We start from the raw sequence: 15,655 nt of genomic DNA, 5'->3' as shown, positions 1-15,655 counted from the left end.
TCTCGGCTCAAAGGTGTCCTCATGCTACCCTTCCACCTCAAGGAAACAGTAGCTAGCTCCTTAGCATGGGTGCTAAGGAGGTGCCTTGTCTACAGCCCAGAAATCACAAGTTCAAGGTTATAGCAGAAGTACTCACAGTGCAGTCCTGTCAGGTTTCAATGAATCTGCTAAATAATGCCTTGTCACAAGGACATGAAAAAGAAAAGGAGCACATGGAGTTGAAAGAGCTCCTGGGAGTGACCCCTAAACCTTTGGGGAGATATGGGGAGGGGCAGACAACCCATCAGGACCCCTTTTACCCAGTGACGCTCAACTCTAAAAGGCGTCTGTCCCATGCCACAAAATCAATTTGAACGTCACTTAAGTATTGACGGGGGTGGGGGGGCTTCCAGGTTGAGAGTTTAAACTGGCACAGATAAAATGCTCAGAGCCCTGATAAGGATGTGCAAAGCAAGAAACTGGACCATTCAGTGAGGATGTCAGAAATATTTTAACCCTTCGACAGCTGAGTCTCAGCCCAGCTGCTTTGCTTCGGCAGAACACCATGGCATTCCTTGACCATGACTGTGGGTTTTCAGAGATGACGCATTTCTTGCCTCAGCCAATGAACTTAGGAATGATAATTATCCATTACATAATAAAGGGGGGCACAGGCTGAATGATATGCCAAATATGAGGAAGCATAAGAGAAGCAATTAATTGGCTGCAGAGCCCTGCAGGTTTATGCATAATACATTAAGAAAAATGAAGGGCACTTTGCAGAACAAGCAAAAAGAGAAGATCTCATTGTGGCTGAACCAAACAAATGCAAAGCATGAGATACAGCCAGGTTAAAGGAGTGAGGCTACCCTGTTACTACTGACAGCAAACTTGACCAGCTGCGTTCAGCGGTCACCCCAAGACTCAGACCTGTCTCAAGCGAAGCAGCCTGTATTCCTTCACTAAGCGCATTCACTAGCTTGTCATACGGTTTCACTACAGTATGCCTGTTCTTTCAGTTTGGAAGATCGCTTGGCTGTTATAAGTAAGTAGCGGTGGATTCCTTGCCAAGCTCAGAACTGTTTTCCCAGCTCATTCTGCTGACCCTCTCTTTGTGTTATTTTGCCAGATTACTTTAACGTCGTGATATACCAGATGCATTATCATCATCACCCCCATCCTCCTCCTCGACACTGAATGCAGCTTTAGAAACATTGTTTTACAACACCCCTCTAACCACAGTGCCCAAATGACTGACACTTCTGCATACACACAGCTTAAATCTTTTTCAGCAGTTAAGTATCAAGAACATGATCCTACAAAGAGAGAAGCACGTGGGTAACTTTACTCATCGGGCTAATTTGGTATGCTTGTTTGCGCGCATGAGAGGGCCTTTTCTCACAGAAGTGCAGGATGCCAAAGAGCCGCTGGAAACTTTTCTAACAACCAGCTGCCAATTCCTGACCCCAGAAGATGAAATAGTATTCATTTAAACCATGACCTACAAGTCAGAATGGGAATAATTCTAATAGTTCCAGATGAATTTCTCAGCTTTCTTTTCCCTAATGAGCTGCATAATGAATAATGATGAACATTAACCTCCATTTTACCTCGCTGATGAACTGCTAACATCTGGGAAAGTCCCAGGACAGATTTCTTGAGCCTGGGAGATTTCCTCAGATTTCTGTCTCTGACGATGACTGATCCTATTGCATGCCATAGATATGCAAGGCAGCTCGGGATCTATGTTTGTACTCATTTCAGTCTATAGTAAATCATAATAAGAGACCATCCACCCATTAAGCAAAAAAAAAGCCAGTTAAGTTCTTTCAGTTATTGCTGCAGCACAGTCTCTCATTACAGTGCATTATCCATAGATCTGCACGGTGTTTAGCTGTTTCTGTTCGCTATGGAGAACAAAATAAGGAGAAGGGGTAACAGAATGACACATTAAACTTAAGGGAGGGAATCAGAGTATCCTGTTTATCAGGCAAGCATCCCAGATATACCATCCGAGACAAGTGCACTCACTGGAAGGCAGGAAGAGTCTTTTATTTTTAGATATGTTTTTAAAATGTGTTTACGGTACCTGGGAGGCAGATCCTCAGCTGGCATAAACTGTCATAGCTCCTCTGCTGGCAACAGGGCTACGGTAGTTTGCACCAGCTAAGGATTTGACAGATAGTTTCTCCTTCTCACAACGAAGAAAGATGAGTGTGCCCCGAGGGAAGATCAGAATCATACATTTTTTAGATTTTTGCCTTTATGTTAGCACACGAAACGCCCTCCAACATATAAAAAAAGCCCCAGTAAAACTGGAAGAATGCTTATTTCCCTGGTGTGACATTTGAGCAAGCGTAGGTCATTGTAATATTAGTTTCATGCTTCATTGGTTGCATATAAAGTTTTTTCTGTACATACACAGTGTCATACATGCACATGCGTGCACACACACACATTCACACACACAGGAATCTCCTCCTGGATGAGTCAGAAGGAGCACTGAAAATGCTGTACAGTCCCACTACTGACTTACTGTTGCAAGAAGAGAAACAGCCATTAAATTCCATTGTGGTAAATGCAGGCAGGAGGCAGCAGCAAGGAGCTCCAGACCCAGATGTGCCCAGATGTTTGGAGGTGGCTGGGTGGGGGAGCCCGACCTGTCAAGTTTACTCCACTCACTGGTCCAGGAAGTCGAAACATCTAGTTTCTGCAGTGCATCCGCGTCCTTGCTCCTTGTGTGGGTGTTCTGCTCTGCAAAGACACCTCATCTATTCCTCCCCTGCGGCAGAGAGCTGCTGTGTGCAGCAGAGACGGAGCCCGGCAGTCCAGTGCCTGCTCCGCACACAGCCCAGGCCCCTCCCAGCTCTCATGTCCCTGCCTGCAGTCGAAAGCACCAGCCCTCTCCACCCACCGGCCCATCCCAGCTGTGTGCCTGTGGCTGTTGCCTCCTTTCTCAGATTGATACAAACACCCATTCATTTGCTGTCAGCCCCTCTCATTTAAGGCTCGTGGAAGAAAGTGCAAGCCAAAAAACTGTCCCAAAGGACTCCATAGTAAGGGCAGGAACTTACAGAAACCAGGACTCAGAGACAAAGACTTGAAGGGCTTGTCAGGACAGACTACTGTCACGCAGAAGAAGCAAATGTGCATGTAATAAATTAACCATGGCAGAAATAGACTGTGACCACAAAGGCTCTCCACACAGAGCCAAAAACATAGGGTGGGGAAGAAACGGTCTAGACAGAGAGGTGCAAAGTAAAAGAAACTTGTGCAGTCCCAAGGCTTTACTCTGTAAAGGGCATAAAGCTATTTCTGTACTCTTCATAAGAGTTACTGGGCAAGTTCATCAGCGGGTATATATCTGGGCAGCTCCTGAGCTGTCAGTGAAGTTTGAAAGCTTGCAGCAGAGGGGACACAGTGAGAAAAACAGTTGTATTTAGTCTTCACATCCCTTCCCCTCCAGTAACCAAACTGTTCTTTCGCTTTCAGGAATCTAACATTCCCCTCGAGTGTACTGTCAATAATATGGTCTTTGTCTAATTTTTTAGCTCACAATCAGGCTGCCAACATTATCCTTGGCAGTCTGTTACACACTTACTGAAGCCATTTCGTCTGATGTTTAGTCTACATTCTTGCTTTTTTAATTCACCCCCGACTTACTGCTACTGTAGTGCTACTACCTTGAAGCATACTAAGGTCTGGGCTAGTGTAGATTGCAGGTATAGCTATACCAGGATGCTGAAAAACTGCATCTAATATGGGCAGAGCTAATGCCAGCGAAGTGAAATAAGCCATTCTAACAAAAAACGATTTGTTCGTATAACTGTCCCTATGTAAGGGGCTTTTGCTGGACTGCTGGTGTCAGCCAGGTATCATGCCTCATCCTGTCCCTGACCAGCATGGCTATGCAGGCACTTGTCGGTAGTGTGGAACTAGCCTAACTCATTTCCTTTCACTCTTGGGCTAAGTACACACAGTCAAAAAGCAGAAGGCTGAATCTGTCCAATCTTTGCAAGTTAGTTTGAGCTGCGTAGATTGAACCAATAAGCAAGTGAACAGATACTCACTTTTGATTCCAGAAATGCAGCAGTGGGCCAGGCCAGAAGCCTGGTGATGCTAAAGCATGCCTCCTTGCTCTGCTGCATCAGGCAGCTTGAGCCTGTGGGGAAGGGGGGTTGGGGTGGGGTGCAAAGCACTCTAGGATGCTGGGGAACTGTAAGTTAACTTGAATCTGGAGGGGATCTGGCACAGATCAATAAACCCTTGTAACTAAAATCAGTTAAGCCTGATACTACGTCCATCCAAGTTTATCTTAAACTGGTTTTGTCCATTTTGAAAGCAGTTTATGTGCACTGAACTTCTGTTGTCTTGCAGATCTGAACCAGTTTCCAATCACTCATACTGGTGAGTATGTGTAATCTCTGTCTCTAGCCCTTGGTGTTTTTTACCTTGCTAAATTTTATAATCCTTTTATCGGGTCCTTCCCAACAGAGAGCAATTACTATTTTAGGGATGGTTAAAGCAAAAAGGAGAGAAAAGTAAAAAAAAAAAGTGATAGATTCTCCCTTCAAAACATTAGAAAAGGAAATCTTTCAAAAGGAAAAAAAACCCCTAATTTCACTCTTTGCAAAAAAATTAAAAACTATAACCAAGATAAAATGTTCACTTAGGCCTAATATTATTTTTAATAATTTTTTTCAGGTGAACATGATGTTACTAGATTAGTCACAGCAGTAGTGTTTATTGCTTGTATTCGAGTGGTTGCCAGGAGTCAGGGGTTAGGGCTTCACTTCAGGAAGTGTTGCACCAAAAACGGAAAGCAAAGACAAACCCAGCCCCCAAAAGGTTATGCTCTATTCCTGTAGCAGCCATTATTTGCTAGACACTTTGTATGTTATTTATTTGTATGGCATACAGCAACCAAATGACAGGACACGTTATAAACAGCCTATACACATTGAGGGATAAGGCTGAAATGACAGTTTTAGATTTGATATCCATTGCAAGCATCATCAGTAGCCTGGTGCAGGTCTTCAATGCAAACATTAAAATGATACCTAGGACACTCCTCTGCAATGCATGCTATAATTTGGATTTTGCCACACACACACTTGGGATCTTTAATAAAATTTCATTTAAGTAGTAAGTACCAGTCTACCATCTACCTTGTCCAGTACAAACCCTGTTCAACATTGTCCAGCTCTGCCTTGATAAACCAGGAGGTTTAGATGCAGGGACTGTGATAAGAAATGTATTAATGATGTCAACTGTATTCTATTGCTGGACCCATTTTTTCCTTGATACCAAAGATTTTGTCGTTCAGCTTTGTAAAACACTGGAGAAAGATGGTTCATGCTCTGAGGATAGAAAGGCTGCTATCTAGACAGCAAACTTCCTGTACCTGGTTGTGGTACCCCCAGGAACATCTGGCTGCTCTGTACCCAGTCTTTCCTCCTCAGCTGGAAACAGAGTAGCTATGTCAGTGTGGTGTCAAGGGGAACCTCATCAGTGGTGCTGAGTGACAGTAGGCGCGTCTACATGAGACACTAAAAGCGCAGTAGACTAATTCTTCTGTGCATTAGCATATCACAGCAAAAGCCATGCTAATGTGCTAGTGGACAGTAGAATTAGTCTGCTGCGCATTAGCATCATGTAAAAGACGTGCGCCAGTGCTACTCCATAGTAGCGCCGATTATGGCACGTTGAGTTAGAACCTGTTATTACAGGTACTAAACTTAATGCTCCGTATATGGCACATTAATGCATGTGTAGATGTGCCCGGTGACAGTTACCCATCTCCTAGAGCTGTGTGGGTGCAGCTGTTCTGCTTCTGGCTGAAGGTATCACATGTGGAACAGCATGAGCATTTGAGGGCGTCACTGTCGGGCATGGTAAGTTTGCAGTCTAGACATGGTGTTAGACAAACAGGTTGATGCAGGAGAGAGAACAAGAGGGAATATATGCATAAATCATCTAGATTCATCACAAGAAACATAGCAGTCATAGATCTTGGAGAGGTGTAAAAGTGGGCAAATAGGGGAGTTGCAGATGAGATCATGGACCTTGCATGGGGCCACATGGAAGACAGTACAGCAGAGGTGGGCAATTATTTTGGGTGGAGGGCTGCTTACTGCGTTTTGGCAAGCCATTGAGGGCCACATGATAGGCAGCCAAGGGCAAATAAATATTAATTTTCTAAATTTTTTAGGGGCCCCACAGGCTGGATAGAATGGCCTGGTGGGCTGCATCCGGCCCCTGGGCTGGATTTTGCCCGCCCCTGTAGTACAGAGACACCTGCACAAGAAGCTGACAAAAGAGTGAACAAGGTTGAGAACACAACAGAGCAAAGGGGCAATACAGTCTTGACAAGAGAGGACGAGTACAGAGGAGCAAAGTTATTTGAAAGCAGTGGTAAGTAACTTAAATGTAGATTTGCTTATTTTAACCTCTTGGCTCTTCTATGATTGTCTCCAGGTAACATGATCTCTTTGGTAATGCGGTGTCCAGAACTGAAGACAGCACGTTAGAGGCAGTCACATCACAGCTGTGCAGAGAACTACTACATTTGAGGTGGCTGTAACTTGACCAAATCTACTGAATATGTCACAGTGGTGGCACACCATCCTCCCAGAATTAACACAATACACCCAGCTGAATTAAAAGATTTTTTCTGCTCTCATCCCTTGAGATTAATGGATGATACATTGTATTGATCCAGTGCTTCTTGTAGGACACTTGCCTCTGGCCATGTTAACTTCCCTTTGACAAGAACCAGTACAACCAGAGATAGAAACAAGAAGATTCAAGTATGCATGTGCATCAACCAATTCACTGGCTTCAGCCTGAGAGCAATTTTTTTGTCCCTTGATGAACACAGACATAAAAGGAAGTACAGGTGCAAGTAGGGGACAAAAGAGGCTGGTGGCAACATAGCTCCCATAGGACCCAAGTTCTGAAATAAGGGAAAGTAGTGGGAGTTGTAGCTGTATATCTGATGTTAGGTCTGTGGAGTCCAAAGTGTTGTGGCAAGATGTTTACAAAGTTCATCTTACATTTGCTTCGAAGTATGTGGGATGCTGTACAGCTCTCAACTGACCCTTGTTTCAGAAGACAATACTCCTCTCAGCCCCTCCAATATCTATAGTCCATGCAAATAGAGTGTCCTTCCCTTGTACTGTTGAAAACAATTTATCTCAGAAATAAAGAATCAAGAGTTTTGAGGTGATAGGAATGACCTGGGCCAGGCATGTGCTTCTAGACACTTTGGAAATAACAGCAGCAGCAGAACACTGAACACATGAAATCCAATTTACGACTGTCTAATTAGGTATATTTATTTCATATGGAATTAGAAAAGGTAAAAATGAAATAGAAGAGGTACCAAGGATGGTTAAGATGACTACCAAATCCAAGAAAAGAAACCGTAGGCTAATATGTGTAGGTCAGAGAAGGTGTTGGATTCAGTTCCATAATTATGGATATGGAAAAGACCTAGAATGTGCAGCACTGCAACACAATCACGAATTTACAGATTCAACAATGCTGATTGGAAGCCAGATCTCATCTTCTGTGACCCCCTCAACAAGTGCAGGTAAAGGTGCGATTGGATCTAATGCATGACACACAAGAGTGTGGCACAGCCAGCACCCGAAGCCCCATCCAGTGCAAGAGTCTTGGTCCTGGCTGCGAGAGGGTTTTGCACTCACTCAAGCCTTGGGGATCCCGGCCACCATGATCGCCTAGGCTCAGAGATTTCATGCTGGCATGGAGCACCCTTGCTATTTCAAGCTCTAACTTTATAGCTGGTTGGAGATTTTTAGTGTGTGATAAGTACTTTGCATGCATAGCCAGTCTTAAGATAATTGCATAATTAACCAGTTAATTGCATGATAACTGTAAACATGTAGAACGGGCCTATGAATAAAACTAGCCACTGTTAATAACTCCTTGGGAAACTTGTATGGGGACTTTCTATCACCTCGGGTTTTCATCATTTGTGTCATCCAATTATCTACCCTTCTGAGGAAAAGTAAACTGGGGCCCACCATGCAAAATTTTATCGGCCCCCTCCCATATCTGCATTGCACGGAAAGGCAGCTAAAGATACTCTCAGCCTTCTCAAATTGTAGCTGCATGCTGTTTGGATGAGACAAATGTGCCATGGTGCAATGACCGATGGCCAAGCTGGGAATGGGCTAGGCCAAACCCCAGAGGAAGTCAATGATGCAAGAAAATTACAAGCGCCTTGGTATTTCAGAGTGTGGCTCCATCAGCAGGGTTGATTTAAAAAGGAAAACAAAAGTAAAAACCAAGGAGAGGTTCAATCTACTCCTGAAATCCAGGCTCTTCAGCACTAATAACAATTGGACTCTGGAAGAACTGAAACAGTCAGACAGGATGGCCAGAAAGGAGGTGAAAGTTGTCCTGAGCTGACTTGCAGGTAAAATGGGAGGGCTAGAAAGGAAGCACTTGGCATTGCTCTCTAGTGACTTTTCTTAGATTAGCCTGAGGATCCCCTGTGGACTTACGATTGACGTTCACCAGCTTCTTTTTGAGCAAAAGGGGCACAAGAACACTGCGCATGGAGAAAAATCTCTTTAGGAACTCTCTATTGCAATCAGGCACGAACAAAAAGCTAGTTTCTTTTGCTCTCTCCACCAGTGTATGCTTTACCAAACCAGCTTTGTGAAACCCAGTTTGCATGTCAAGTTACAGATTATTAAATATCAATATTATTAAAAGAGAATGGCATGGCCACCTCACACATTATATTTTGAAATGTAAGTAGCAATGTGGAAGAAGGTGTCTGATTTTAAACAGTAGGTTTCAATGGTTCCTGAGTGCCGCAGTTTAAGCAAAATGAATTATAGATGATAAAATCATATTTAGGCCTTGGAGTTGACATTGCAGTTTTGTTTGCACTGCTTTAAAAGGTGCTGTTTTACAGTCCGATAAGAAAACTGCAATATCTTTCTCAGTGTAAAATCCTAGTGGAAACAAGCTTCCTGTAATGTTCACCTGAAGGTGAAACTGCAATGCCTAGACCCCTCTAGCATTTTACAGGAGAACAGCTTAAATGCATGGGCCATCCAGCAGTAAAAACACACTTCTTTAGTAGTGAGGAGAAACCTGAGAGAATTTTTTTATTCCTCTATGCCCCGACTGCCTTAACGGATCACTGTGAGACGGTAGGTCTGTTCACTCCAGCATCTTATGGACACTCTACACATAATGGCTTGAAAGATAAATGCAGTTATGTCTTTTTTGTCTACATCTTAGCTTGTTTACAGGTCCATGGACAGGATTTGGCATAACAGTGTAGGACATTCAACTGGAAGAGGGATGGATTAAACACGTCTTTGGTGTTCTTAGGGGCCATCAGAAATTATTCATTCAGCTCTTCACCGGGAGTTGCACAATCGTCATCAAATAAGTAACACCTGTATTCCAAATTACATAAGTACCCTCCTTTGCCTTGTAGTATAATGAGCTTTAATAGGGCCGTCTCACTTGGGAAAGGCATACAGTACTAGGTCATGCAGTCCTGCTGGTGCAGGACAATTCCTACAGCGATCCAGTCTTAAACAGACTTTCTGTTCTTTCTCTCTTTGGGGACTACTTCATGGTCTAACAGATCTTAATCACAGACTGCATATACAACATAAATGAGATAGCATAAGGACTAGATTGTGTACTTGGAAGCCCCCATTTGACAGAAGAGGGCATGGGACGGGACCATCTCTAGAGTCCCTAGATAAAACCCACCAACGTGATAGGTACACCAACCCTGGGATCATACAGTGTGTTTTCCAGTCTGTGCCTGGCCATCTTCAATGGACAAGGACAAGAAGTAACTAAGGCTCTACCCCCATGCTACATCTGCCACTGGGTTGCTAAATTGAAGCAGTGCATGTATTAGGGTACCAGAAGGAGAAGAGTTTCCTTGGGTGCATGCACGCATGCAATTAAGGCAAAACGATAAGCTCCAGAGTTTATTGCCATTTGAAAGAGTGCCTGGGAGTGCAACATGTTGAGCCAATTCAGAGCATCCTCACCTGGCAGGGGGGCAGGGGGGCTGGGGGTCAGCCAGACAGCCTGGGATGCTTTCCCTGGCTCAATGTGTGTCAGTGCAGGGCTAGCCAGCAGGCAGCCCCCACACCGAAACACCATTGTGCCCTAGTCAGCCAGGGCAGTGTCTACATGTGCACTGCTGCAGATCTTTTTTACTCCACAGCAAGATAGTATTTGTACCAAAACCCCCACTGAAATGCCTGATCTTTACAGATACTGCAGAGCCGGTTGAAGAAACACACTGCTTCTTCTGGTAAAGTGCATTTTGGGGTTTTTTTAACATCTGCAAAGATGCCAAGATTTCTCAAAGGGCAGGGAATGAGAAACATAAAAGGCAGCTCCTTCCCAGCTCCTTGCACTGTCCCTCATCCCTTTTGCAGATGAATGCCAAGAGGTGACAAAAACTGGCCCATGGAAAGACAGGTGTTTTCGGAGAGTAAAGTGAACAGGTATTTATGAGCTGCTATGTAAAAGTGAGCCCTACCCACAACACCCCAGTTCAGCAGAGATTTATGTGCTGACCTTCTCCAGTCTTGACAGTCTGATGAATGTGTTTGTTTAATGACATGCAGTGGAAGAAGAGCTTTATCATCTCACAGGAATGTTACATTTCAGGTTTACTAGGTATTTCCCAAAGAGAGATGCCTCTTGACTCCCTCCACCCTTCATACTTAGCCAGATGCCTTTGCCATCTAGGAGAAAACTGCCTCTTCTAAAGTTGCTTGTGAAATGCTGTGTTTGCTGTGTGTACATAAAGGGCTCAGGGTTTCTGCTAGACAAAGGGTCATCCAGTGATGACTGAAGTGTGGCTTGCTGGTATTTAGATTTGGTAACCAGGTGTTATTTTCTATATGAACATCAGCAGAAATAAGGAACCAATGTAAAACAAAAGTCAGAAGGTCATTTCATAAGTAAAAAGTAAAGCTTTATTTGCTAACTATCAGTCTGATCATTCACTTGTTGATTGAATGTCCTTCTCCCACACTCTCTCCATCTGGTCTGTTTATATTTTTAGCTCTTCCTTTATCTACTACATAGGTAAAGGCAGGTAAAGGCATCTACTTTATCTACCTACTACATAGGCAAAGGCAGTCTTAGGGCAATAACTGCCTGAACTCAGTTGGATTCCATAGGTGCTTTAATTATCTTCACTATAGTCAACAAAAAGTAAAAAGTTCAATGGTTTTTCATGTTTTGGGACTTGCTTGGAGCTCAGGAAATGAAAAGCAGACTGTATGTTACCTAATTTTAGGACCCTTGGTTCTGTTTTTCATGCTGCTGTTGTTATTAAGATAGCTAGGCAGAACACATCAGAGAAAGAACAAGATTCATTCCCTACCTATAAAAGCGATCCTGTCACTGGATACCCTCCACCAAACACCTACATAGGAACAAAGTCCATCTAACAATAGTGGGCCTGAGACACAGTACTCCAGCTTCACACAGCCAGTTTGTAGAATTAGGCCATGGATAAACTGCAGATTTGTGAGACAATGGGAGCTGCCAGAGCTCGACTCCTTTGGAAATCAAGCCACTTTAGGAGAATAGAAGAGAAAACAAGAATGGGGTTTGCCGCTGGCAGGGCAGAAGGAAAGGCAGTAAGTTATATGTGCATGGATGACTCACTTGGGGTAGGGTTGGAGTGTTGTTGCTGCAATGATGGTCCAGAAAATATGTGAGAAGCAAGGATTTTTTGACCTCTTTTATTAGACCAGCTGTATAGTTTCATAGATGTTAGGGGCTGGAAGGGACCTTGCAGATCATCAGGTCCATCCCCACTGCACTTGTGCAGGAAAGACTCCTGGGATGAGATGACCACAGTAAGATGGACATCAAGACACTTTTTAAAGATCACCAGGGTGGGTGACTCTACCACCTCTGGGGGGGATCCTGGTCCAAACCCTCGGCATTTGACTTGTAAAGAAGTTTTTCTTTATGTCTAGCCTGAAGTGATTTTCAATCAGCTTGTGCCCATTATTTCTTGTCCCCCTCTGGGGGCCCTTGGTGAACAGATGCTTTCCCAGGCCCTGATATATGCCCCTGATATACTTATAGGCTGCCACCAAGTCCCCTCTGAGTCTTCTCTTCTCCAGGCTGAACAGCCCCAAGTCTTTCAGCCTCTCCTCATATGACCTGGCCTCAAGCCTTTAATCATGCATGTGGCCCTCCTTTGGACTCTCTCAAGCTTTTCCACATCATTCCTGAAGTCCAGTGCCCAGAACTGGACTGTATAGTCAAGAGTGAAGTTGGACAAGCTTTAAGACAAACAGTGAGGTCCGAAGAATGATACTCTGTGCCCCAAAACTTGTCTAACATTTCTCCCAACTACACACCTGGTCTAGATAGCACCAAAAAACGCTTTGCTTCTCATTTGGGGATAACAGTTGTGTTTATTAAGTAACAATACTTGTATTATTGTATTATCAACAACACTTGTATTATTGCATGATGAAAGCTGCAACCAGTAGCATTGATTAGCACTGCACTTTGTTGGGAAGACTGCATTGTAAATAACACTGAACAAATACTATCATATGACAAAGCATGGACTAAATGGCTAAAATTCTGGTTTAGTATCATACAGACAGCAGCACTGATGCTCCTTATGGAAGTAAACCATGAGGACGTGTTAGTGCCAGGCTAATCTCTGTTCTCTGGCTGTGAACCTGAAGTAGTTCACATCAACTCCAGTAGCTGTACCACACTTCTGCTTGTAGGGTCGTAGGACTGGAGTATTACTGTAGCTGTGATAGTCCAGGGAATATGTGAAAAGCAATGGGGTTTTTTTTGGGGGGGGTAGAAGGAGGGGGCTGGCAATATATTATATAACATATGGTTGATCCTAGAGAAGATACTACCAAAAAACCTTGCTTCTCTATAACAGAGAGAGGTTCTGACCATCAGAGAATAAAGTTGATATTGATGGAATATATAGATCCAAATACACTGCTTGAATAAACCAGTGCAACTCCACAGGAAGCAGCGGAGTATTTCTGTTTAGGGTAGTAGGAAATTTGGCTTAATGTTAGGAATTCTCCTCAAATTCAGACATGCATATCTTGAGAAATATGGATCTTTTTCATTTAGTACAGGTTATCATGAGCAACTGCTACGACTAAGCACATTAATAAAGCAAGTAAAAGCCTTGGCTGGCAAGTTATTCATCACTGGCAGAGACTGAGTAACCAGATCAGGAATATATTGCCAGACCACAAAGCTATATTAAAATGGAGTTAAGGGTGACTGTATGTATCAATAACTTAACATTAAAAACGACCTGGCAGGATGTTGAAATTGTCTCAGAAATAAGTATTGTAAGCCCATGAATTTCAGAATAAAGGTTTCACTTAAGAGAAATCCAGATATATGAAGGTGTGAAAATGCGGAGTGTAAAACACCCAAGCAACCTGAACTCTACCCTGTAGTGATACTATGTGATAATAACCATTCGATTCTGATTAAGGTATTTTGTTGACTGTGGACCAGTGACCAGGGAGCCAGCGAACAGGGACTGCAAACAGGGTAAGCAGTTTGCAGGCATTTGCTGGGGGCAGGAGGAGGAAGGGGGAGAGAAGCCAAGCACCAGGCACCAGATCTTGCCCAGGGGACCTATGTAATCCAGCTGCGTGTGCCTTTGGTGTGCTGCGTGTTTGTTTGGTGGGCTGTGTGTGTTTGGGGTGTGTGCTCTGAGAAGCTGGGAGTGATTGCTGATTGCTCAGTGATTGCTGCCTGGGTTTGACAGAAGCCCTAACAAGGGGGCAGAGCCAGCCCAGGCTCCTAGAAGGTTTCAGACTGGATATAAGGAAAAACTTCTTCACAGTTTGTGTGACCAGACTCTGGAATAGACTCCTACCCTGGAGATCTTCAAAAGGAGACTGGACGCACACCTTGCTGGGGCCATTTGACCCCTGAGGTCATTTCTGCCCAGAGCAGAGGGACTGGACCCAAGGTCCCTTCCAGCCCTAAACATCTGTGAATCTGTGACCCAAATTAAGTTACACTCATTTCAAAAGACCTGTTCGGATGGCAAGACAAAGTTAAATTTGTTCAGTTGTGCTACTTGTACATGTTTAAATTTAGGCATGCCCTTAATGCCGAAGTTTCCCAAGTTTTAGTAATGGGCTTTCAGATACCTATCTCTGAACCATTGTTCTTCCAACCTTAGCTCCATCTGGACAGATTTTTATCTAATACTTTCTTTGGGTTTTTATAAAGGCATTAAAATTTCATGCATAAACGGCATATAAGAAACCCACAGAAAGTACTGTTGTGTAATTTGCTTAATCGGCTTCACCTCCTTACATCGTTTCATTATTTGTTAAGGGCAGTGCACCAGTTCAGCACAAAACAGCCATAGTGCCCTGACCAAATAAGCCTGGTTTACTGTTGCTTTGTATCATTACAGTAATTTGTAGTTGACATCATTCATTTAAAAAATAGTTTCAGAAACTGGCGCTACATGAAAGCAGGTTTAGAGGCAGCCTGATCTTACAGTTGCTGTCATTTCACATTAAGGGCTTCCTCTGTGCCCCACCTATAGTTTTCTTGGCATCACAGCCTTGAAAAACAGTGAAGCTGAGGCAGCAGGGCTTCAAATACTAGTGACCAAGCTAGCACCTCGCCCCTGAATGTTTAAGAGCCAGTAGTGATGGTGCCAAGTAATCTGTTCTTGACACTGGGCTAGTCTCCCTAAGACCATTAAGTCTTTATAGTCAATAGTACCGGTTATTTAAATTAGGCATAGAGGAGTGTTGTTAATTGATTAAATCACCTCTGAATCACAGTGGTCTCATTTAATAGTTTCCTGTGCTGCTAATCTGACATTTTCTAGGCTGAATAATTCTAACTATTAAATACAGTTGTTAAGATCAATGCTTTAATAACTTTTAAAAATACCACCTAAATACAAAATATGTACTACCTGGAAAATCCAAAGAGTCTGTGCTTTTCTGTTGTTATGATCATTTGGGATCATAAAAGGTATAACACAGATGCAAGTGCTATTAATGAGGCTCATTTTAAAATGAATGTTAGCTCATAAACTAATTAATGGATGTACACGTAAATTGATTGTGCTACACCCAAAAGAGAGTGTTTTCTTTTTGGACAGCACATGCTGTATTTTTCATACCTAATAAAAAAGAGGAAGCCATGCAAAATTAAACTCAACTTCTACTAGAAAAATGCAACCCTCATAGTATGCACTTCATTTTTTTTATAATCACAGCACGATGAACAAAACTTTATTCTGGTGTTGGTTATAGGACCTGAGAAAATGAATCATGGAGTGATACCTAAAGGGTGTGGAAAGACTGCTGCAAGTTGTCCATGAGGAAGTTGTTTCCTTACTTTGTATCTTTTATCACTTTTCTGCAAATCCACCATCTCAATGTAGTCTGAGCTCAGCAGTGGGACGATTCATTTCCTTCCCTTTCCTGTTTGAAAGCTATTCAAGTCATAAAAACCATTGGATACATATGCACATTTCCCATGAATATTAATGGGGGGTTTGGATGTGTGCAACTGTAGCCAAACTGTGTGTATGGAGACAATATTCAGAAATTAAAAGGCTGCTATGCATATAAGCAACTAGAATGCCATT

General features: G+C 43.2%; 1 protein-coding gene across 1 annotated transcript in view; it reads right to left on the bottom strand.

Annotated features, from left to right (window-relative positions):
• The window catches only part of PLCD1 (phospholipase C delta 1), a 75,858-nt gene extending 73,024 nt beyond the window's left edge, over positions 1 to 2,834 (bottom strand). Inside the window, exon 1 of the mRNA XM_090047801.1 lies at positions 2,516 to 2,834. Coding sequence (XP_089903927.1) covers positions 2,516 to 2,549 — 34 coding nt within the window. The 5' untranslated portion in view covers positions 2,550 to 2,834. The remainder of the gene's footprint in view (positions 1 to 2,515) is intronic.
• Between the last annotated feature and the right edge of the window lie 12,821 nt (positions 2,835 to 15,655).

Source organism: Crocodylus siamensis, chromosome 5, assembly GCF_052110815.1.
Source record: "Crocodylus siamensis isolate JL-2025a chromosome 5, ASM5211081v1, whole genome shotgun sequence".
NCBI classification, from domain to species: domain Eukaryota; kingdom Metazoa; phylum Chordata; order Crocodylia; family Crocodylidae; genus Crocodylus; species Crocodylus siamensis.
This window is presented reverse-complemented; position numbering and strand designations above follow the sequence as displayed.